The 25,763-nt window shown below is 36.7% G+C and overlaps 1 protein-coding gene across 4 annotated transcripts in view; it reads left to right on the top strand.

Annotated features, from left to right (window-relative positions):
* The window catches only part of LOC121303796 (CBP80/20-dependent translation initiation factor-like), a 127,674-nt gene that overhangs the window by 64,523 nt on the left and 37,388 nt on the right, over positions 1–25,763 (top strand). For 3 of the 4 annotated variants that reach the window (XM_041234601.1, XM_041234592.1, XM_041234616.1), the window contains 2 exons: positions 5,079–5,192; positions 6,408–6,484. In XM_041234601.1, the coding sequence (XP_041090535.1) occupies positions 5,079–5,192; positions 6,408–6,484 (191 nt within the window). The remainder of the gene's footprint in view (positions 1–5,078; positions 5,193–6,407; positions 6,485–25,763) is intronic. The other variant, XM_041234608.1, reaches the window with a different exon arrangement.

The following is a 25,763-nucleotide window of genomic DNA, read 5'->3' as shown; positions in this document are numbered from 1 at the left end:
GGCTGAATGATTGGGCATTCCAAATTGGGAGAAAATCGGGGGTAAAAGCATTGCGGATTTACCCCCCACCCCCCAAAAAAAAAAATCTTTCTTGGTTGAGAAAGCTGCATTTTTTTAATGTTATACACAATTTTATACATAAAAAATCAGAGCAAGGGGCAATGTGACTTTTCGAGCAGTGGATTTTATATAGCTTCCTGTACAGACACTACTGATCTGAAGATAATGAGGCTTATAACTGGGTTAGCCACATGCTGCACCAGTTACAGAGTTGTTTTACAAAATAGCCCTGTCCCCCAACTGATAGTACTGTGTGTCAGGAGCAGATCTGTAACCATAGCAACCAAGGTTAGCGGTTAACACAGAGACAGGAACTGTGTCTGCTGGCCTCCTTAGATGGAGTTTAAAGACAATATAATGCCATTTTGGTTTTTCATTATACATTTTAAACACCAAGGAATTTGAATAGACTTGAAAATACATAATTACACTTTTTCATTTGGCAGATGTATAGCGAGGAAAGGAGTATTGTAAAGCTCCCATAGAGAAAATGGACTTTATTTTATCAAGACATTTAAAAAAAAAAAAAGACTAAGTGAATGAAGGGGATAGTTGAAAGGAAACTTTTGCTGCCTGTTCGAGTTACCACACTATTTGATGTTGAGGTGCTTTATAATTCTGGAGCAGCACAAGTCTGTGTACATTTCTACTGTCTGTACATTACACATACTGACCTGAAGCCCCTGTCCCATATAATCCAGTAACATGTAAGTCTGTGTTAAAGGGCAGTAGACAGACCTGAGGGAGTGGGATCCGACTGATGGCTGTGGGACCCACTAACATTTACTGAGGAAATGACCTTCTTTCTCTGTGGGATAATTAAATCATAAATCCTGGACTTTACTGAAGTGTTTAGACTGGAAGTGCTATCACTTTTTTGACTACTAAAAATATTTCCCATAGAAAAGATGTAAGTTATTTTAGGAGCCAGCAGAGCTTTCCCTCATAGTGTAACTCCGTAAGCACTCCCCCCCCCCCCTGCAATCTTCTTATCATTTAGTTAAAGGCCTCCTTCAAGACAGATAATTGTGACATAATGTGTGGCAGTTTTGTAATGTGGACTAATGTCCACTTAGGACTAAGGGATTCAATCTCATGTGTCATAGATGATAGTGAATTATCCAGTAGTTACACCTAGCCCTGTAGTTCTCAAATTTTCAGCCTATTAGCAGGGCATGAACTTAAGGTCATGAAGGGCAAGGCAATGTTGCCTTCGTTGGGCGTGAAGATTCAGGGGCACCAAGGCAGTTCTAGGGGGGAAAACATAAATCCAACCCAAGGGCACCAAGGCAATTTCATACTCATTCATAAAACAACAAAAAACAAATACGGAAAGCCTATTATGTAGATGAAATTTGAATTCAAACAAACACAAATTAATATTTTCTGAGTGATTCACACACTAATTGTTATAGAAATAAAACGTAGGTCACTTTTCCATTGTAAAAATACAATGGTATAAAAAAAAGTAATTTATAAACAACAAACTTTCATAATAAAAAAATACAAAGGGTAATTTGGCAAAAAATACATATTCAGGGTATTTTTACTAAACTGGTTAATCTGTCAACAAGAGCTAAATATAGCGCTTGTCTGTGTCCTGTAATTGAAGCTTTTTTAGAACCCTCTGTGTCGTGTGTTTCATAATTTAGGTTAAGCAAGATCAACTGGATTTCATATAACAAGTTGTCCGCTGGTGAAGCGAATGTTTAATTTGTGCATTTTTAAATGTAAAAAATTGTATTCTTTTAGAAATTGAGATTTTCATGGAGAATTGGGTATTATTATACAGCACTGGTTCTGATTCAAGGAAATCATGAAATCCATGTTCACTGTGAAAAAAATACAGCCTTAGTGATAAGACAGTACAAATAAGCGATGTCAATGAAGGGAAAGTTAAACTTTCTGAAGATTTAGCCATGGCTGGAGTTTAATAACAATATTAGTAACCGCTGTAACCTGTACAAACAACGTGGCTTTGAAAAAAAAAAAAAAAAAACTTCGTCAGGCAACAGAGAGTGCTCTGCATCACAATGATGAACAGCTGGATGTACATAATGTTAGATGTTTACATTTTACAGTCCTTGAAATTCACAGTTGCAAACAATTTACAGTATTGTTATGGTGCACTCAATTCAGGAAAAAAAAGCAGTATGCTGTTTTTAAGCACACACATTCTAATCCCTTGCGTGAAAGCACACGTTTTACTAGTTAAAAAGCAGAACTACGTAAGGTAGTTAGAATGTGTTACACAAAAATAAATGAAAACAGAAATCGATGTATTTCTCAAGATTGTGTTTCGTGCACTATTGTACTGCCTCTCCTACACTGCTCATAATGCAGGGAGCTGCTACTTGATCCATGTGCGAGCTACTTTACCAGAGGTGAAGTTCTGCCGGTACTCACCAGTACTCCGTACCGGGACTTATTTTGATGCTGGTACTGGGTACCTGCACTTATTTAATCTGCTTTTCACCCAACACGGATCCATCCACTCACACAGTCCACTAGAGCAACATTTCTGAAATAAGCTTTCATTCAGCACAGTTCGGAATGCTTGTATTCTGTTTCCTCGTACTGCTTCTGTTTCTGTTAGCTGCTATTGGCCACCATTAACGTCCGTATAATCACTGCTTGTTAATTGGCCAAGCTTTCATTCTGATCAGATTTCATTTTGGCATGAGTCACAAATCTTCACCCATTCGTTGATCAACAAGAGAAGACCTTAGTGCAACGTGAAAACAGCGGTATGGAGTAATTTTGATTATTATGAAGTAATAATTATTTTCGTTAGTGCGGCAGAGAAACAATCTGAAATATAAGTTTGTGAATGGGTTGTAGATCAGATGTGCTGGTGCTGAGGGGCACTGGTGGCAGTAACGGATGGGCTTACAGGCAACTTTTGCTGTATGTTGTTGGGTTTTTTTTTTTTTTTTTTTTTTTTTTGGGGGGGGGGGGGGGGGGGGGGGGGGGGGTCGAGGTGCATGGCAGCAAGCAGCTTGGGCCACTGGTGCCGTCAGTTATTTCGCATCCTGTAATATTCTATGAAACTGTCATTGTCATTTTCTGTGCGTTGGAAACTGATCTTGTTGATTTTATTAAAATAGGAATCACAATTCAAACAAAAAAATGCCACTCTCCTCCATATAAAAGGTTGAGGTTGGCTTGTCCAAAATATCGAGAGGAATTTACCACAGAATGTTTATTCATTAAAAGAAGCAGTGTCTCAATCTCACGTCTACTGTGAACACTGCCGGACAGACTTCTCTGTGAAACGTGGTGGGTGTCGTGACTATCACTCACATAGGTACAAAGAAACACCAGCAATAAGCAAAATCTGTCACTCTCCATCACTGTGTTGTGCAAGTGGGTTTTGAGGTTTAACTCGTGTCAAATAATTTATTAATTATTGGATACTACATAGCATTTTGTGTTTTGATAGTTTCAGAGTAGTAAAAATGTAAAAAAGTTTTGAGGTTCAATATTTCAGTCCAGTTTTGATAGCACTTACGAGGTCCTAAAACAGTGTTCTTCACTAATTTTCAGAGGGGGGTCACTTTTTCCGATAAGACATCAGTGTGAGGGCCGCCACACCGCCTTTTTCACATTTGTTTGTGGCCGGGGGTTGCACGTCAGGGTCCACCAGTGGCCTGCAGGCCTTGCAATGAAGAACACTGTCCTAAAACATTACTAATATTTAATTCCAGAATAAATAGAATTCCAGAAGTGTTTTTTTTTTTTTTTTTTTTTTTTTGGGGGGAGGGGGGTGTAATTTCTAAATGTCGTGTGTTTACAATTACCAAAATTATAGATTGAACAGAAAAAGCGAGGTCATTGGCTTACCAGAGCTTAAGATCCTTTTAATTTCTAGGGTTTAGCAGCCACTGTGGTCTAAGAAAAAATGTCTGCTTCGCTGTATAGCCTAACATTCTATTTGTCTTTTTAATTGCCTCACAATATTGGTGAGATACATTACCAGTTTTACCAGTTCCAGCAGTGGCAGAACCATTTCCAGCAGTAGCAGCACCAGTCTTACCAGTTCCAGCTGTAGCATCAGTGTCACCAATCTCAGTGCTAAGTTCAGTAGCAGTGAACCAAACACATGTCTCAATGAAGGTGTACTTATCTACTTATTTGTAAGTTCTATTCTTCATGTCCTTTTAATATCACATATTTCTAACAGTTAATAGAGTACTCTTTGGTTGGTGTTCTTTTTGATGGGAGATTTGTTTAAAAAAAAAAAAAAAAATTGAAATTTCAATCATCCAAGGTGGGTCACTGGGTAAAAAGAGTTAGCGACTTATATTGCTTTGCAGTTTGCATTAATAGTCTCCAGGCTTCATGAACAGGATATGCAGGGTTTTTTTTTTTTTTTTTTTTTTTACAGACAAAAATGCGATTCTTGCCTCAGTAAAAATCTATTCCTAGCTACGCCCCTGGTTTATACACCTTGCAAGTCTGGAGGACTCTGTTTGCCAAATTTCATACTTCTATCTGCTTTTAAACCTGGTATTAATATCTCAATTTGTGTGTTTGTAATGAGAGCTCCGACACAACTTAATTATAGAGGTGTTACCACACATGTAATTCTAAAGACCCTTCACAAATTCTGCCATATGGAATCCAGCAGGGGTGACAACAATAGCATACAGTACAGCCTCGAATCAGAAGGTAGATTGCATCTGGAAGCTCCAATCAGAGGGCTGGAGAGATCTCCCAAATGCACAGTGTGTCATTAGAGTTTATTTTATAGTAATTGAACCTCCGATTTTTAAAGCAACCACATCAAGCAGCAGCAAACCGAAGAAGCAAGACTTAACCTTTATTTGTGTTCTTTGATTGCCCTTTGTCTTTTCACCTTCAATTTTTATGGTCCCGTAAGAGGAACTTTCTAAGTGGCGTTTGAACAATTCTTGATGACTTAGTGTGGTAAACCATCAGTGGACATCAAAGACTAATGATAGTTACAGTTATCCTTGTTCTTATTACTGTTGTCATTATTATTGTTATTATTATAGATCGCACATACAGTAGATGGTGATTTGATCAACAGTGACTCCAAGGAATACATCGCTAAAGATCAGATACAGAGTGAGCATGGATGGAGTCAGTCTCAGAAATTTCAAACCGGGGTATTTATATAGTATATGTGTGAACGTCATAAACATATCATCATGTAATTTTTTTTTCTTATTTTATTTAATATTTTCCTTGGAAAGATTGAAATTACACATATGTACGTTTATTATGTGGATTAGGTCCGTACTTGAGTGTCTTACATACATAGACACATACAAGCTTAGAAACAAAAACTGTGATGTTTTAAACATTTCACTGGCATTAAGAACAAACAAAAAACATTTTGATGTTCCATTTTGATAGCTTTTATTTATAACACTCAACTGTCACAATTAAGTTGGATGCACTACAGTTAAGATTGTAATCATTTTAGTTTTTTTTTTTTTTTTTTAATGTATTTGTTATTATAGCAACACATGTTGAAATTCCCCTCTGAGGACATCTCTTTCCCATCTATGCCTCTTTCCTTGCATTTTGATTGAAATGTGTGGAAAATGAAATTGCAGCAGAGCCCCAAGAGAATAGAAAAAGTCTCTTTTAGATATAAGTGGATTGCCTGATTCTGAACAGTTATGATGCCTTCTACTAGTATCTGTTTATTCCTTTTTGTTTTTTGGTTCATATTTGAGGGGAGAAGTCTGCAGAATTATCCCCATGTTTCTCATTTCCATCCCTGATTATTGCATGCCTGCTTGATTTCATGCCTTTAGATACATTTTGACATACAAAAAATACATGCAGGCACACACATGCAAACAGTTCTACTACACAAGACACATTCATGACAGACTTTGCCAGTACAGTAGGCGACAATTTTAACAAAATGCTTCTAGTTTTATCTCAAAGCTAGTAACTTACAAAGATATTAATATAAAGCAGTTGAAGCCATTCTCGACTTTACTATGAACTTAATGAGACACACTAAAGCCTTTAGGTGTGTATGTTGAAGTTCATAGTAAAATCTTTAGTGGTTCTAACAGTAACAGTTTGCAAATAGTGAATCTGCCTCTGTCAAAAACAGCTCACATGCAAAGACACATGCCAATAATACAAATCCAATACTTGTGCATAGTTACGGATCAACACACACAAACACACACACACACACACACACAATCATACAATAGCACTTCCTGTATTGTGAAGATATTCTAAAAATCACCAAGGAATCAAACTGCAACAATCAGAGCTGTCACTTCATATCTGTTTAATGTGCTTCTGCTCACGAATAGCCAGCCAGTAGATTTCTGTTTTCTTCTCTCCCTCAGGTCTACCAGCCTCTACCTAATGAAGCTGAAATTGCACAAACCAAAAAACTATTCAGAAGGCGAAGGAACGATCGGCGGTGAGTACAAAATTCCAGCAGCCATTTAGCATCCTGCATAGTGCTTCCCCACCCTCCCCAATTCATGAAATGAATAGGCGTGGGGACGGGCATGCGAAATTCAACAGCATTTAATCAGCTGCCCTAGCAAATGCACGGCAGGTGGTCCTTTTGTGGTGCCGATTTGATAAAACCTCATTTCAGATTCACTGCCTGAATCAAGTCTTTTAGCACATTGGGGGGGCTTTTTTATTCTTTTTCAGAATTGCATTACAAAGCTTGGAATATTGGCTTCATAGAAAAGAACTTAGAAAAAAGAAAAAAACATTATTCAGTCATGAATGGCGAGTGACTGTCTGTTCTTTGCAGCCCTATATGCTTCCCTATAAATAATGACTCTTGTCAACCCCATAATGGTTTCAAAACATATTGTGGTCACTGGTACGTTTTATGAAGATGTAAATACAAATTTCGTTTTCACCATATGCATTCTTCTGTCGTGGTTACCTATATTATATCCCTTTATGTCTTTATGACTCTTGTTAATTATTTTCAGTAGAGAGAGATTAGGGGTTGTGTGCTAGGAAAATCAGCAGTCTAATTCACTAGTTCTTCTTCAGACCTGGTCCAGCAGAAAAAAAAAATCATACCATCTAAGAGTAATTTATTGTTCGGGGAACAAACTGCTGTTGTGGCCAATGTCTGTTGGTACAGAGTATAATTCAGAGAGTTCAAAAATGAAAAAAAGCCAGTCAGGATATTCTTCTTTGACATACTGTACACTGAAACGAACAGGCCTCTGTTGTGGATAGATTAAAAGGAAATGGACACCTTTTGACGTTTTAGTTTGCATACACAGCTCAAGTTCCATTGTAAAAAACAGTCTATTATTTCATTTAAAAAGTGTTAAAACCTTTTAAAATTAAATAATAAAGACTGTTTTTGTTCATGCACTCCTAGTTTTGTGTGCAGATTATAACTTAAAAGAACCTCTCATTTTACAACAATGATGTCAAGTTAGTCAGAGAATCTCACAGAGTACATGGATAACAAAGACAGAATACAAAAGGATATTAAATCATTTAAGGGATGATTATTGTTGCCATGGTAGAAAGTAAACATAACAAGCAGGTTTTTTTTTTTTTTTTTATTTAAATGTGGGCATAGTCTCTAAATCCACCGCTGAAACTCCATGGGTCATGAAGCACAGATTATATTTTATGAAGCTCTACCACTCTCAAAAATGCAGTAGTGTGAGACCTTCTGAAACTGCAATAAAAACAGAGTCTTTAAAAACACCTAAATGCTTCAATTGTATATCAGGGCTAGTAAGAGCTGACTCCCCAAAAGCTGCTCTGAAGGAGCTCTGTAACTGCTTCAGCCTCAGACCCAGAAGTGAAGGAAGGTTCAGCCAAGGGGTGGGGTTGTGCCGAAGTCTATGATTATTCAGACATGCCCTGCTAGTTCCCTTTCCAAACATTTGCAGTTCAAAAGTAACATCTTAAACTGGCGGACAAAAACATTTTTTTTTCTTTTTCTTTTGGGAGGGAGGTAGGACATCAAAGATGGGTTGGATGTGTAGCAATTAGCCAAACAGAAGTGCTATTCATCTGACCTCCGCAGGGGATTGAATGGAATGTAAGTTATCATCTACACCCTTGTCTACCGTGAGACACTACTGAAAGATTGCAAAGAAAGAAATGACTGTCCATAAACCAAAACCTCTCAAAATATGAAAATCTCCATTAAGTATTTGGGCAAACCACAAGTAACAGTATGGACAAATATTCCCTTGTATTATCTAGTTAAAGTGTTAGCTCAAGTTACTTTTCAGTATCGTGTTTTTTATGATGGTTTGTTTATTTATTTACGCTTGTGATTTTTGACACCTGTTTTTATTCTAGTGTTCATGGAATTCACTATCTTGGGGACAGGTCCCTTGTGGATTTTTTTAGCACTTTGCTCTTGCATATATTTAGGGTTTTTATGACTTTACTAGAGGCTTACAAATAATCGTCCTTGTGTAGCTATTCAAGCTCATGCTATAGGTGTTCCCTAGGGGCGAGGTCTGAATTGCAGTTGCACCATAAAAGGCTACCTTTGCTGTTGATTAATGAAGCTGTGAGGACTCTATGCTGAGTTATGGAAGTCCCTAATGGCCAGTTACTCTCCAGCATTGGTCTTAAGAGTATTGGAGGGACATAAATAGTATGTGAAATCAACTGATCAAATGACCCAGAAAAACACCTATGGCATACTAGAGCCAGAGAATAAAAATATTCCTTAACAGTAAACCTGATTGCATAATATAATATATTTTATTAAGTACAAAAAGCTAAATTCCAGGGCTCCCGAGTGGCGCATCCAGTAAAAGCCGGTTCGAGTCTGGGCTATTCCACAGCTAACTGTGGACAGGAGCTCCCAGAAGGCGGTGCTCAATGATAACAGAACTAGGCTGGCTGAATCCTTTATGTTTCCAGAACAAGTGAACCTGGAGGTCTTCACGGGTCCGAATGGGTTTTGGGTAGAACATTGTTACGCATTACTATTAAATAATGGTGATTTTCTTTGGTAATATTTGTTTTACTGTTGCTAAACTTTTGCACCCTGCTGAATTGTGCATTATTTTGAGGTATGCGTGTATTCCAGCATCAAGTGTTGTTGTCGAGGCTGCGTTTATATTGCCGGTCATACGCGGGAGAATCGATGCACTTCGCTAGAAACGGCATGTCTAAACAGGCTTTATTTTGGAACAGCAATCTGAAATGATGTGCAAGTATATAAAAGTATATGTGCAAGTTTTTGTTTTGTTTGGGTTTTTAGCCAAACAAAACATAAGTGGCTAGATGTTTTTAGCCATCTAGCCACTCAGACTCCCTCACCACCATGACTCAGTCACTCACCTTGCATGCCCCACTTGAAGTCCACCTTCCCCTGAAACAACAACGCAACAATCTCCTCCCTCCCTTAATCTAATCGAACACCCACCTTCCCCTGGAGTTGTCACAGTATGTTGCTTCAATAATTGCTCAAAACGTTGTGCTTCTTGAGTTCCTTCATTCCTACCACTCACCCTCTCCCTTTCCTAAAAACAGCTAGGACTTTTTTTGTTAGCAGAGGGCATGCGTAGGTGTGTAATTACATTGTAATTATTGATTGTTCTTGCTCTTACAAGATAACAACTGTGCAATTCTGTGGAAGTGGCCTTGTGAACAAGTATTGCTACCTGGTGTAATTGCATGGTAAATGCCATCTCCATGAAAATACACACTTATTACGCCAGTAGTTGCCCCATAATTTAAAGTGCTACCTTTTTTTTCTATGAAGAAAATAACTACTATTTCTCTATCAAGATTATTCCATGAAAAAAGCAGACTATAAAACCAAAGTCAATTGCTAATTTCCTTTACGGATGTTTTACCATGGAACAAAAAAAAAAAAAACAACATTATTTTACTTTAAGGATATACAGTCATAAGAGTGCCTTGTCTGGTATCATAGATTGATGGACTAGAAAGTCTCATTGAGTGCTACAGAAAATGTTTGATTGCAATGATTGCCTCTAAAGGTTGTGCAACAAAATATTAGGTTAGCGGTCCCATCATTTTTGTCCATGTCATTTTTATTTGTTTTATTATTTACAATATTGTGTTGAATGAAAAATCAAAAGCAAAGTCTGATTTCTGTTAAATATGGAATAAACAATAATGGATGCCAATTACTTTTGTCAGTTTCAAGTTATTTCAGAGAAAATTGTGCATTCTTTGTTTTTTGTGGAGGGGTACCAACAAATTTGAGCACGTCTGTGTGTGTGTGTGTGTGTGTGTTATATATATATATATATATATATATATATATATATATATATATATATATATGCATGCATGCACATTCCTTGCCTAGAGAAAGTCTACACCCCCTTGAACTTTTTTCACATTTTGTTGTGTCAGTGCCTCAGAGATTCATGCATTTAAATGAGGATTTTTTTTCTACTTATCCACACACCATACTCCACACTGTTAAGGGGAAAAAGTTTTTATTGAGAAAAAAATTATATATTAAAAATACAAAACTGAAAGATCATAATTGGATAAGTCTCCACCCCCCTGAGTTAGTACTTGTTAGAAGCACCTTTGACAGCAATTACAGCTGTGAGTCTTTTGGGATAGGTCTCTACCAACTTTGCACACCTAGGTTTGGCAACATTTGACCATTCTTCTTTACAAAACTGTTCAAGCTCTGTCAAGTTCCTTGGGGAGCGTTGATGGACAGCAGTCTTCAACTCATGCCACAAATTTTCGATTGGATTTAGGTTGTGACTAGGCCACTCAAGGACATTTACCTTTTCGTTCCTTAGCCACTCCAGTGTAGCTTTGGCTGTGTGCTTTGGATCGTTGTCATGCTGAAAGGTGAACTTCCGTCCCAGTTTCAGCTTGCAGAGGGCAGCAGGTTTTCCTCAAGGACTTCTCTGTACTTTGCTCCATTCATTTTCTTTTCTATCCTGACAAGTGCCCCAGTCCCTGCCGATGAGAAACATTCCCATAACATGATGCTGCCACCACCATGCTTCACAGTAGGGATGGTGTTCTATGGGTAATCCGCTGTGTTGGGTTTGCGCCAAAAATAACGCTTTGCATTTAGGCCAAAAAGTTCAATTTTAGGTTAGTCAGACCACAAAACTTTTTGCCACATAGCTACAGAATCTCCTGAGTGTTTTTTTTTTTGCATACTTCAAAAGGGATTCAAGGTGGGCTTTCTTGAGTAATACAGGCCAGATTTGTGGAGTGCTTGCATGGATACAAAACGTAAATATGTAAATATATTATAACATTTATGCAACCCAATTGCAACATTTAATCGTGATTAAAGTGAGATCGGATTACCAAAACGAAATCTGGATCACAGTAATCCCAATCGTATTTTGATGTTTTGAAAAACCCAATTGCACAGTATAATCCAGGTCAAACGTGGAAATCAGATTGCCAAAGTTTTGAAAAACTGGCCCTTAGGGTATCAGGAAGGTCTACCAGTGTTTCTCTTCCGTTAGCAGTGGATTCTCATTTCATTTTGCATATGTATAATGACAGATGTCTTTTGTTATTGTTTCACAGCTTTGCAACAAATAGGATTTCTTGTAGAATGAAAGAGTGAAGCCAAAAGCTAAATTTTAAGACTAAGTACATACCCATGCCTGCATTAATTATTTACTATTGAACAGACTTTAAAAATGACTCGCTGATCATCATCCTAAAGGGTGCTTGCTTCAGCACAATTTTCTGTAGTTATAAAAATGTAAATCGTAATGCATGAACTTGTAATGAGTTATGTTTAAAGGGCTAGCTTGAAGGTCAACAATTTAAATTCAGTAAGCCATACCATGCGTCCGAGATTCTGTGTTTTTTTTTTTTTTTTTTTTTTTTTTTATACAGTTTCAGAGAGCGAAGCATGAACAAGAGCCAGCAGTGTAAAGAAAACACACCAGGTGTTGCTATGCAAGTTTCTATGTCATAGGGGGAGTACGGTCCCCAGCCAAATAGTGGATTGTAGTGAAAACAATTATGGTCTCCATTGAAATGGAACCATAATGTTCAGATACAGGAAAAGCAGATGTTCAAGACTGCTTACAAACAGAAAACGATAATCTTAGAAGGAAATGCTGTGTGGACCCACTTCATGCAACACAAGCAGAAAATGCTGATGAAGTGCCTTCGCACTGCTACAATACTGGAAACTCTGGTGCTGTTGCATGCTTAGTAATGTGGCAAATATTTGTGAAATGTAAAACTATGTTTTCCTGAAACAGTAATCAGCTGCATATATTAATACATAATCTAATGACTTTTGAAACAAACAAAAAAAAACAAATACAAAAAAACAATGACGGAAATCTTTGTTGACTTTGCTTTACACTTTAATAGAAAAAAAAAAAAAAGCTTCAATCTTAAGTGTATGACTTTATGAAATTCCCAAGTTGTCTTAGCTAAGGTATTCTGCTTATAAAGATTCACTGTGTGTATGTTTCTCTTTCAGTCCCCACAGCCTGGTGGCTTTTTAAAATTCAAAAGTTTAAAGGAACTCTGGCCTCAACAGATCTCTCATACAGTCCTTATGTCTTGGAGATGACACATATTTCTGAGAGCTGTATTGAGGTCATTGGGATACTTTAAACTGCTGGTTTTCACAAGTCAACAGGATCTGATGACTGAAACAGAAATGATATGCAAAGTGATTCTGAAGAACAATACATTATTCAGATGGTTGTTTTCTTCTACTTATTTTTACACAGACATTAATATTACATGACAAAGGATATTATTTAAAAAAACACTACAGTTGTTTATGTACAGCTGCACCGGCAATATGAATTAATCATCTTTTTTCACTTCTGTTAAAATAATTTTTAAACACTATTTGTGGCAAATGTGAACTATACAGCAACACACAGTCCACTGGAAACTAGTTAGTGTGCAGCAGAGCTCAAAAGCCCTTGCTGCAGCTCTGCTGGAGTATGTTGAGTAAAAATATGTATGTTCTTAGTAGGGAGGGGACCCCAACTTCTTTCATACCATGTAATAATCAATACACAGATTTAAATGTAATTTAATAGTGTCTGTGTTTCTATGCCATGCTATTCTTTTTTTTTTTGTGTTTTTGTTTTACAGTACACCTACACTTATGTTTTTTCATGTTTGAAATTTAAGACCAATAGATTTTACATACAAGAAAGTAATAAAATGAATAGCAGTGTGACTCTATATTCAGTAAAGGCAGCACACTGTACCTCTCAATCTTTACTTACTTTCAAAGTAACACAACAGTTAACATTAAGAGCCTGGGCTTGAGCATTCTTGTTATCAATTTTCAATTACTTTGTTCATATTAAATCTCTCTCCAGAGTGTAAGAAGTACTGATACAGCAGATAAGTGGAATGCAGCCGAGAGATGTACTGCAGGTAGCAATGAACAGGCCATGTTTGTGTGTTTATAGGAAGCTAAGGAGTTGTTTGCCCTCCTGTCAGAAATTGCCTTTGACCCTTAACCACCTGCCGTGTGGTTGGCATCTGCTCAGGTGCTGGGCTTGGCACTCTGGAAGTGGGATTGGCAGGTGCTGCTAGACTTGCAGTCTTGTTTTGCCTTGTCTCCCAGCCAAGGAGACCACACAAGACTTGGTTTGAAGACTGTGGTTAAGGGTTTGGTTTGAGAAACTACCTGTCAAAAAAAAAAAAAAAAAAAACTCTATAATGCATTACTGACAAAATATGCTGTAATGCTACATAATTTTTTATGGTAAGGTGTTGAAACCATCCTCAGTCACTTTAATAGTGTTTGATAAATTACAGTATACTGGTAGATTCTATATTTTACCTTGTTAAAATTAAACGGTCTGTCAATGCTGTTCTGATGCTGTGGTAGCAATTCCTCAAAGTTTGATGTATTTTATATATTTTATATAAACAGTAGTGTCCATTAACAGGTGTTTAATTAATGATTTTCTTATTGCATCAATGCCAGCGTGCTATGCCACATTTGCAGTAATTAAAGTCTTGCAAAACCACTGGTGTGGCTGTGCCACGTAACGTTTAATGAAACACAATTATATTGTAGCTCGGCTAACACTGACATAAATCTTTTATATTTTTCTGTATGCATACCGCCTAGTTACCACATTGAGCTTGACAAAAATATGTGAATCATCAGAATCTTTATTTAGAACTCCCAATACGATCAGGTGATTCTAGTTTATGGAGACATTGGCATAATTTTGAACTACAACGTAACATATGTTTCAAATCAGATGTCCAATTGTATTAAAAAGGTAATGGATTTAGTAGTTAATGAATGCTTGATTTTATACATTAACAGTACAGTCAACACTCGGATATCCGATACACGCCAGTCGCCTTTTTTTTTTAAATATATGTATATTTAATGCACTTACTCGTCACATGCAATTTCCGAGTCCATCACTATTTTTCTGATATAAAGCTCATCTTTTCAATGTTACAATTTATCTGAATATCCGTCACAGCCTGCGTTTTTTTTTTTTTTTTTTTTTTTAATTCTCTCTAATGCTGCATCAGTTTTTCTTTCATTGTGCAGTTACACAGCGCTTCCTCCAGTTTCACCTGACAAAATGCAGCCAAATCAAAGCGAACAAGACAAGCTAGGGTAATGTAACAGTTAATCATTAAACAGTTTTAGATTCTGTGATGCATTTTTTAAATATGATCTTTTGTTGCTTTTGTGCATTTTCATTTGCAAGTGAACTGTGACATTAGGGCCTTATCGAGCACTATATTCTGCAATTTTGAATACTGACTTGGGATGCTGCTTTGATTCTGGAAACTGTTTTTTTTTTTTTTTTTTTTTTTTTTTTTTTATCTTTTGATTTTGCTAAATTGTATTGCCATTTGAATTGCATGGTTAACATTTAGATTTAATTTTGCTGTTAGGTCGTTAATGGGAAATTATACATACCGTTAAAGTCCATATGGATTTAAGTGTATACTGCCGGCATACTCAATTAATTCTCTGTGAGTGCTGGTGGGTGGTTGTTTCAATGGTCATGAAAAGCTGACTATCGAATCATACTTTACATACAGTCACAGAACTTTTCAATACTACACTTGCACCAATCAACTAATAAATGGCAGAAATAACTACTTACGATGATCGGCATTTAATAATAAGAATAGAAAGCAAATATATTTTTCATCCTGATATTTTTCTGACAATATTAAAACGATGCCTTGCAAACAGATAACTAAATCCCACTGTAATACTATTAAAACAGCATGTATTCATTTTAATTTTATTAAAATTAAAAAGTTTTCTGAAAATGACTGTGCAGCCAGCATTCAAGTTAAGTAATGAAACACATCAATTAGTGGTCGCTTTATTTGTGTTGTATAAGCATCTTATTAAGCACCTGATTAAAAGTGTGTTTAAATGTAAATTAAGTGTTTCTAAATTAAATACATAGCATCACAGTAAACAGAGGGAAAATTAACTTAAGTGCATATCCAATGTGCCATCTTTGAGAGTTGTGCCGTAGGTACATTTCTTACTGTTGCCAAACAGGTTTTTTTTAATCTTTTAATCATATAATATAATGTAATACAATACCTAAGCCAAAGTACATTGCTAGCGTATTTAAATTTAAATGAATACAATAACTACTTTTACTTTCATGTTCCAATCACATGCTGCACAATTCCCAGCTAAATCTAGTGAAATTAAAGCGATTTCCAATACTATTTGTCCTAAAACTGTATGTAAAACTTTAATATTCCAGAATACGTTATTAAGGCTTTGTTTTTCTCCACTGAATTAACTATAAAGCAGAGGATGTTAAAACTTAAAATGATACACTTTTTCATGTGTGTATTTCAGGCAGAAATAGTACAAAAGTAGACCACGCTTGTTTTCTTTTTTTTTTAATCCCTGCAATTATTTCTTCGCAATAAACAAAGTGGCAAATGACACATTTTCCTTTTTTTAAGCTGTGCACACAAGTGAAAACTGTCACATTTAACTTCAAGAAATAAATGTGGAAAAGGAGGCGTTGCACAAAGAAAAAACACCATTTTGTTTTTCGTTTCTTACTCTCCTCATAACAGAAAATAGGATCAGAACAAATCAAAACGTTGATCACTGTACATAACATTTCCATTGCTAGTTTGGCCAGTGTCTGGAAAGTGTGCAGCATTTTTGAGCGATGTGCATTACCTGCACCTGTATACCCCGATTCAGACTCACTCGCCAAATCTGAAGCATCAGTTTGTTGATGTTGTGTTAATATCACACATCACTTGCCGTTTTAGACACAGATGTGGATTTTTGTCTTCGAGTTAATGTGCAGAAATGTTTGTAAGAATATTCAGGTAGTTTTTCCTCACTAAAGAAAATAATATTACTCCATACCACTGTTTTTATATCGCACTAACAATTAGCTAAATGGGCGGGGATTTGTGACGCGTGCCAAAATTAAATCTCATCAGAATGAATGTTCCTGATTAGCTTGCCGAAAAAAATAAACACTTGTTAGGTTTACACAAATACCCTGTAGATAGCTGCGATATTACAAGAGAAGCTGGAAGCTTTAATCAGTTAAATCGTTAGGAAATGGTTGGGAGTTCCACGCTGCCTCAGCAGAGTGGGACTTTATGGCAAAGGAATACTGCAGCTACCAATCTCTGCTCTAACCGAGGAGTTTAAGTGCGCCAAAGTCTGACTGGAAATGACATTAGTAGATTCACGCAACAAATGCGTAAGGGAGGCAGCACCTGTGTTGAAAACTGGAAGAAAATGGATGGCAAAGAAAGCTGTGGAAGATGCTAAGGCTGCCCTTCGAATTAGAGATATTATGGGGCAAGTTCAGTGTGGAAAAGGAGGTTTTGGTCTCATTTCAGCTCCTCCTACATGGCATAAGGGAACCCCAGCTCAACGGAGGAAGCTGGTAGTCAATGAGGTGAAAAAGCAGGAGGAGAGAATCAAGTGTGTAAAGGCCATTTCCTAGGCCAAGCAGGGAGAATGGATGAGATGGGAGAGTGTGGAACGACGCAAGATCGGCTGGCAAGACCTATGGAGAGTGGAACAGAGCAGGATCAGTTTCCTTATCAGATCAGCATATGATGTTCTCCCATCACTACAGAACCTAAACCTCTGAGTGGGTGAGGATTCCTCATGTCCTTTGTGTTCATCATCTGCAACATTAAGGCACATTTTGACAGGATGTAAGGTGGGTCTTAGCCAAGGACTGTTTACTTGGCGTCATGACCAGGTGCTGCGATGTTTGGCCTTAGCATTGGAAGACAAGGGTAACCTGACTAATAAGTTGCCACCAGTTCCATCAAACCATTACACACAAAGGACAATATTTCTCCATCCAGGAGAGCAACCACCAAGAAAAGGTGTTAGAACCAAACCTCGCCCAGGACAACTGGAAGCTGCTAGAGACTGGAAGATGCTGGCAGATGTTGGTCAATGGCTTATTTTTCCACCTGAGATTGCCAGCACTAACCTTTGACCAGACATTGTCTTGTGGTCTGGATCAGCACGCCTTGTTCATCTGGTAGAGTTAACAGTGCCATGGGAAGATGCTGTGGATGAGGCGTATGAAAGGAAGAAACTTTGGTATACTCAACTAGCTGCTGAAGTGGAACAGCGAGGATGGAGAGTCCGAGTTTACCCAGTGGAGGTGGGTTATCGAGGATTTGTGGCACACTCTACAACCCGGTTTCTCAGAGACGTCGGGTTCAGTGGCCAAGAGTTGTGTCGCACAGTGAAGAACTTATCTGAAGCAGCAGAAAGGAGCAGCATTTGGCTGTGTTTGAGACGGAGAGATTCTGGATGGGGATCTCAAGCACAATAGAAAGAAAGCAACACTGATGTACAGGTAAGTAAGCTGAGCTGAGCTGAGCTGAGTGGGGGATAGAGAGAGGTGATGCTGGGACGCCAGAATCACTGTTGAGCCCTCTTGAGGTGTTGTGGGCTAGTCGACGGAACACCGAGGACACAAGGTGCCCACTTGAAGACCCCAGAGATGTACTCTACCTAGCTCAATCCTGACGGTTGTCATGCTGATGCGCTGGAGAGAGCGCACTGGGTTGATCCCCAGAGCCAGCATCGCAGCCATTGAGTGTGCTGATGAGCTGATCCCTGGACACTTACACTTCAGCAATCAACACGAGTCAGAAGGATATCTACATCATCAGATGGAAAACAACACAAATGGATGGAGATGCAGATGGATCACATTAGTTTACTGCAAAGCTACGTCTTAGTTGGTGCTTATCATGACGAGAGCAGAGTTCAAATCAGCATGGAGTTCAGCATCTACTCTGATGTAATGGAAATCAAGCTTGCATATCAGCAGTTTCAGCTTTTGTATTAAAGCACAGCTGATGCTTGACGGGCCAAAAGGAAGGTTTTCGCGGGCCGCCAATTGAGGAACCCTAATGTACTGTATCACAGTTAATGTGTGGTCTCTAGCTTTGGCGAGTGTTATTTTCTGAATCATATAGTTATGAATTAAATATAGTACTGTGCCAACTAAACCATGCAGTACATCTAAGCCTACTTATTTTAAAACACTGTCCTTTCAGATATATATTTTTGATATTTTATCTTTTTTTTGTTCCCTGAAAAACATTTCTGGCAAGAAAAAAAAAAAAAAAGAAAAAATGGCTGCCATTCTGCCATCTTTGGGGGAATATACTTGTTTTGTAGAATCTCTGAGGTCATGCAACACAATTTTGAAAATGGGAAGTATAGAATCAACATGCTTTTGCTTTTGGGTAACAGTTTGATGCTGTTTTTATTTTGATTAATTTCTTATATAGATAATATATAAAGATTCTCTTAATTGCTTCAATGTTTGGCTGTAATAGAGGTTATGCAAGGGCTATTAATATGTTAAGACTTTGCCATGCATGCTTTACCAAATAGATCTACATGAACACTCAACTTATTACCTAATAGCTGATTTGGCTTAGCTTTCTGGACATAATCAAGTGCCGTGAGTTCATTCCATCCCCTGTGGGGCCATATTTTTCTCTCTCATGGAAAGCTAAATGGAAATTAAAATGAAGTCACATTTAACAAATATTTAAGAGCCATGCTTTCTTTTTTTTTTTGCTCACTGCTTTCTTAACAGCCGTATAAAGAGTGTGTCCTGCAAGCCAAAAAGGGGTGCTCTAAATTGATGAATTTAAACCGTGTGTGCGTGCTGTGATTCTAATCTTTTGTGTGTGATTTCTACAAAAAATGTAGAAGCGTATGGAGGGGGGCGAAGCATGCTAATCCCACTCATAGGGAAGGCTCACACAAGCCTGCGGCACCTTTTATTTTCTGAGATGAAGGAAAAGCGTGACCTCCCACTGGAAGTGAATATAAACACAACATTACTTCGCTTCTGTACGTGCAGAAACCCATAAACAGTTTCTGGAGACGGAACTTTTTATAATAGCAGTGTTTTAAAGCCCATGTCCTTGTAAAGCTGGAGTACTGTATCTTGCAACACAAAACTATAGTAATCCCAGATTTTGTTACAACCTGCAGATTTGAGCACTTCAGTTAAGCCACAGTTAAGCAATTACCAGTGGTTATAAATAGTTTTGAATTATTATGATTTAAACCAGGCACAGGGATGCATATTTGGTTAGGACGTTCGTAAGTTAGAAGACTTAGACCAAAGAAGTTTCACGAACATAACTTTGTAAAGCCTGTCCTGCTTTTGGTAACCCAGAACCATAAATTGGATAACTTTCATGTCCTGCTACTTGCAAAGTTTGTACCAATTAAATATAGGGCAGTTGCATGAGATTCTCCTTAAGAAGACTACATTTAATTAATTTAATTCCAGATAGTTTTCAGTTTGAGCAAGACTTTTCATGCAAGATCACTAGAGTTTGTTTGCATCAATGTGGTACCAAGTTCTTAAAACTGGCTAGTATTAGTATATTTGTTTTTAAATGTTACATATTTTGTCAGCATGGAGAAAGTCAAAGATAAGGATTTCAAGAAACAGAACAGGGCCTTAATCAGACTTCTATTTAAGTTATTACTGGGACAGACCAGGCCCATTGTTTTTTGTGCCTGTTTTCTGAAACCTATACAGACGAGATGCTAAATATAAATAAAGGAACTTGTATATATAGCATACTTACTTTTTATATCTTGCTTTTTATAACTGTTTCGTTGTGAAGAAATGTCTAAAGAGAGCATCAGAATTTAGGTCATGGTGATCTACATCTTCATATTGAGAGAAAGAAGACTATTGTAGGAACTAGTTTGCCTTGGTGCAGTAACATTTCTTAAAAGAAGTCGATAAACATCTTTGTAGAACACGCCACATGAGAAAAGCTTAGATTGTGTGTGTATATATATATATATATATATATATATATATATATATATATATATATATATATATATATATATATATATATATACTACTCTTGGGGACATGCGTGTTTAAGATCTTTTTTCTACCAACCGAGTTGCGTCAAAGCGTCAGTCCGTCGTATTTGTCTAGTTGCTTTCACACCAAAGGCCTCAATCAATCTGAAACTCTGTAACTGAACACAACATTTCCTTAAAGTACATAATTATATGTGTATGATGTGCACAGCTGGGCGGGTATTTCTACTTAGTCAGGTTTGTTTAGATCCCAAGTTGATGGAGAAGGGTAAATGTAAGTGACATTAAGCAGGATGTAAACACGTAAAGAAGGGTGTGTGTGATTTTGATTGCCCGTTACACTGAAGCTACATTTCCATGGCTGTTCAGGGGTATCAGTAGCTCAGGAGGTAGCAGAGTCCGATCAAAGGTCTGCATTCTGCCAGGGGAGGATATTATCCATCTGACAGCACCACAGCACTGTGGACATTTATTGAACCTTTCGGAATTAAATAACTACACAAAGACAGAACCCTACGATAACAAATGGAATTTTCTTGTGTGTTTGTGTGTATTTTATACTAAAAAAGCCTCGTAGACTTCTATAGTGTTCTACAGTTTTGAAGGAGTTAAACTCCACAGCCATTTACAAAGTAAAACATGCATTATTGCATGAGCAATAATAATAATAATAATACATTGTTGTTATATACAGATAATATTTTATTGTGAGAGTAATAAAGTGAGAAGTTTCAGAAACATCAACAATTTTAAAATAGATAGAGTATTGAAAGCAGGAACTAAGAAATGACAGTTTTTATTTTATTTACGACCACACATGAGAAATCGCATTTTTGCACAGGGTGAAGTAACAGTATTTATTTCTGCTTGATGTTGTCAATTGTTCTTATTATGTATGACTCATTGCTGTATTAATTTACTGTACATCAATGTACAAATATAGTTGTTATTATTACTGTTTTTAGTTTAGCCACAATGGTACCGCTGTATCCGTCAGACAACCCATGAATGCATTTTACAAGCAATGCACATGGTTAAGAAGCCATTATTACTTTTAAAAGTAAAGGCAAAAGAGCTGTGTATAAACTTATCTCCAGTAGAAAAATATCGAATATAAAATATTTGTCTGGGTCGTGTCAGTTAAAATGAAAGTTTCATCGTTCTGCACTGTGCTTGTTCTGACTCATTTGCATTTAGATAACAAAAACAGAGATCTAAAGACTCTTTTGACAGTTATGCTTTATCCTAATTGGAAAGCAGAGATTCAATTTGCATTTTGTTTTTTTTTAAATGTACATGGAGGGAATTTCAAGTATACCCTACTGGGTGGTTACAATACAGTGCAAAGTGTGTTCACTCCACAACTTTTAGTAGTAATTACTGGGTTCAAGCGATTCGTTTTGTGCTCTGAATAGCATCAGGTGTTAATCATGGGTCCATTGACCTGATTGGTGGCAAACAGAGCACTTTATAAGATTCAAATCATTTAACTAACCAAACTCTAATCAGATGTTTTTAAAAAGCAAACCCTTGGCATCCTAATCACAATAAAATGTACATCTTGAGCATATTATCTCCTCCGAGGCCAGAGCAGACCCAGACAGAAAGGGGAAAATGAGAATCTAAAAAAAAAAAAAAAAAAAAAAAAAAAAAAAACTAGCTAGTAGAGAGGATGTCTATTAAAATATATGGATGACTCTATCAAGTGCCTGTGCTTGATGTGTTGAATGAATGTAATAGAAAAAGTGAGGTTGAATGGTACTTCTAACCAGGTCTCTGATATCATTTTGATTATTCTGTTCACTGCATTATTTCTTTGATCCCAAAGAAAATGAAAATCCACACCTTTAGAATATGGGGAAAAATAGATGAAAAGAGGTTATTTTCTGCTGTGATCAAAAGGATATTTGTCATATAAGCGTAAGCTTGAAAAAGTAGACAAAGCTTACTTTCTGTAAAATAACAACCAAAATCATGGTTTTTAGATGTCCTGGGGAGAATTAACAGAATAAAGTTGAATTCAGAAGCAGTTTTGTGGCTTTTTAACCCTGTAATAACCAATTGGTTACAACACAGTACTTAGTCACCCTATCTTGCGTATTGTGTCGACTTTGTTTTGCCGACTAATGTCTGGTACAAAACTGAGAAACTAAAAAGACTAGTTACATAAATACATTAAGTAAATACTACAGGGTTAACCTATGATCCATTTTCTATTACATGAAATGGAAGTGCATTGTATTATATAAAGTGCATATATGGAGAGAGGGGGTGATAAAGCTGAATATGTATACAGTTCTTTCTTAGCAACCTGAAACTGTGCCCACGAGGTTGGCTGTTTTTGTAAGCATGCATATGTTTTGAATTTAGCCGACATGTCAACTGGTATGGAATTAGGCTTGATTTACAGGAATGTGCTCTTACAGCACAGCCTCTATTCAGGAAACATTACTTTTTTTTTCTCTTTGCAAAAATGATACTTACATTTTCTGGAGAGCTTTATTCCAGCATTACCTCCATTTGATTTATTTCTACACGGTTTGGAATTTGTATACCAATTCTCGAGATCAGGTTTGTGCCTCTGCATTACTTGTCATTAAATGTATAATTTTTGTATGTGTTCAGATAAATAGAAAGATTCTTATAAATATAGAATGGAAGTTTATTTGTTTATTATACATCTGGACTAGAGGGTGCTCTTTTTCTCTGACTTCCAAAGATAGCTAATCATGTGAGGGTTTTGAACTGCCTGATATGTTTTTGTTTTTTTTTCCTAATAAAACTGCATAACCTGTTAGACAAAACATTTACAAAAATTCTATTTATAGTGGTCGGTTTGACATATAGAGCAATCTAATATCTAATCTAATCAATTTAAGACCTTATTGTACTGCATGGTATAGAAACACCAACTTAGTTGCAGGAGCAGTTAAAATATTGTTATTGCTAGTTTCATACAGTTAAATAGTTATAATCCTCTCTTAAATTAGCTTATGCACTTGCATGCATTAAAATAGGACATCTTTCTACGATATACTAAAATGTACAATCCATCAATTTTAACCATGTGTTTACTATAACTGACCTATCATTCTTCTATGTCACTTGCTATCAGAAAGGCAAGTCCCAAAGAGAAAGCTCTGTTCTCTTAATGTAAGCTATTGTCAATATATTCCACATTATAAATTAGTCAATACACATTTTTATAAAAATTTTAAAATTATTTCAATCAGTGTATGAGGTCTTGGTATAAGAAACTGTAATCTACTGTATAATGGTAGATGAGTAAAGGATATTTTGAATGAGCTGCAGTGAGTTTTAGAAATGACTGCTCCATCAGCAGCAGCTTTGCACTTCCAGATGTACAATAATGTTGACTTTCAATGTGTATATCCAGCAATTCACAACACTTGACATGCAGGCGTGTACATGCTTTCATGCTTGTGAGTTTGCATGCATTGTTTCCATTTGTGTTTCCATTTGTATTATTTTCTTCCTCACTAAGTATGCATGAATTTGCATGTGTATGTCTGTGTTTCCATTTCTATATGTAAGGCAGGCAGACAACCTTTGCTGTAATTATTCCCTCCCCCTGCATTTGTGGCTGACAACTGCAATCTCGTTCACTGAAAATCAGGAAGCAAAACCATTACAGCTGCTTGAAAAGAAGGAACTAAAGGAAAATGAGAAGATCCATTAAGAATTTTACAACTAGGCTTTTAAATAGTTTGCAAAGAGTCTGACTGGTTAAAGATGTAGAAGTATTATTTCAATCAGCTGAACCCACGTCAGTCAGCAACTGGCTGCCCTCAAACCTAAAAAAAAAAAAAAAAGTCCCAGCCTACTTTTCAGACATAAGAGCAGCCTTGACTTAGCCCACAGACCTCTAAAAAAAAATAATCCAAGCTAAAAATTTGAGTAGAAACAATATCTATTAAGTGCCAATCTGATTGTTCTTCCATTTGTGGAACTACCAGAAAACTAACCTCTGGCTAGACTTTGTTGTGTTTACAGGGATGGACAAAAATAGAAACCAAACTGTCTGCTGTTTTCTGCAGTGTATAAAAGCTGCATCCCTGTGTTGCAAGTCTGTTGTGGTCATGATGTGCAAGACCACAGATATGAAAGACTATTTCATAAAGGGTTTGTCTGGTTGTAGGGTTCTTTTGGTAATCAGTAAAAATGAATGATTGTTACTGATTATCCACAAGGAACAGTTGACTCTTTGGATTGTCCTGGAGAGCCTGTTGCTGATTTTTTCCCTGGTTGTTCCTGAAGGAATTATAAAATCGAGGCTTGTGTTGAGGAATAGTCATGTTTCCCTACAGAATCATTTAAAACTTGCAGGCTTGCCACGTCAAGTAAATGCAGCCCTGGTAGCCCTACACCCTATTGACAGTGTTATGGATGAGATTATATATATATACACACACACACACACACAATTCCCCTGTTTATCTCGTATTTTCTGTAGACATTTGTGTCTATCTCTGTCTCTTCATCTATATGTATTCACCTATGTATCTGTGTTAATGTAACACACTTGCTGCTTTTTTTTAGTAATTTTAGATCCAGACAGTAGATTAGATTAACACATTGGTAAACATTTTTGCTCTGTTTTAGACAGTTTTCAGTTTGTTTTGCAAATATGTGTGAACCTTGTATATCACAGTTCAGATATATTAGTGGTACATACCACCTTGTGTTAATTATGACTGGTCTCAATGTGTATAATATATGACATGTCACTAAAAGTTAAGTATACCATATAACTTGCCACTATGTGTTACATTTTAGGACATAGAATTAAATCTTGTGATTTCAGGAGCCATCTTCTCCTTATATTGTTCTTTTGAAGGGGTAATTACATCACTGCATATTCTTTTTGAGTTTTCCTTCTTCCTTCTGGAATCAAACATATAACATAATATACATTCGGCTTGATGATGAAAGCATTTTACTCCAAATCATCATATGCACAAATTAGTTAACAAACAAGAAGTAAACAACTCAGACATTTAATACTGGGACTTGTCGGTTGTGCTGTGTTGTTTTCTTTTAGAATTGTATTGCGTGTATTTCCTTATAGAAAATTATTGTACTAATAAATAAAGAAGTAAATAGCTTTTAGAATCTAGCCCATGTTTGTGTCCTACATATCAAATAGGGACTGATACCTGACTAGTTTACAGTAGGTAACAGAAAAAATGTACTGGGGAATGAATGTTGAACAATTATTGCACAATTTTTTATTTTTATTTTTTTAAAGAGAAGGTATTGCAGGAATTTATTTTGTTCAGTAGCATTTAAGCCGTTTTGTAGTGTGCTGCTGTTGTTTTTGTTGACTGTTTCCTCCCCCTTTTTGTGCCTGCTCTGT

Source organism: Polyodon spathula, chromosome 2, assembly GCF_017654505.1.
Source record: "Polyodon spathula isolate WHYD16114869_AA chromosome 2, ASM1765450v1, whole genome shotgun sequence".
NCBI classification, from domain to species: Eukaryota; Metazoa; Chordata; class Actinopteri; order Acipenseriformes; family Polyodontidae; genus Polyodon; species Polyodon spathula.
This window is presented reverse-complemented; position numbering and strand designations above follow the sequence as displayed.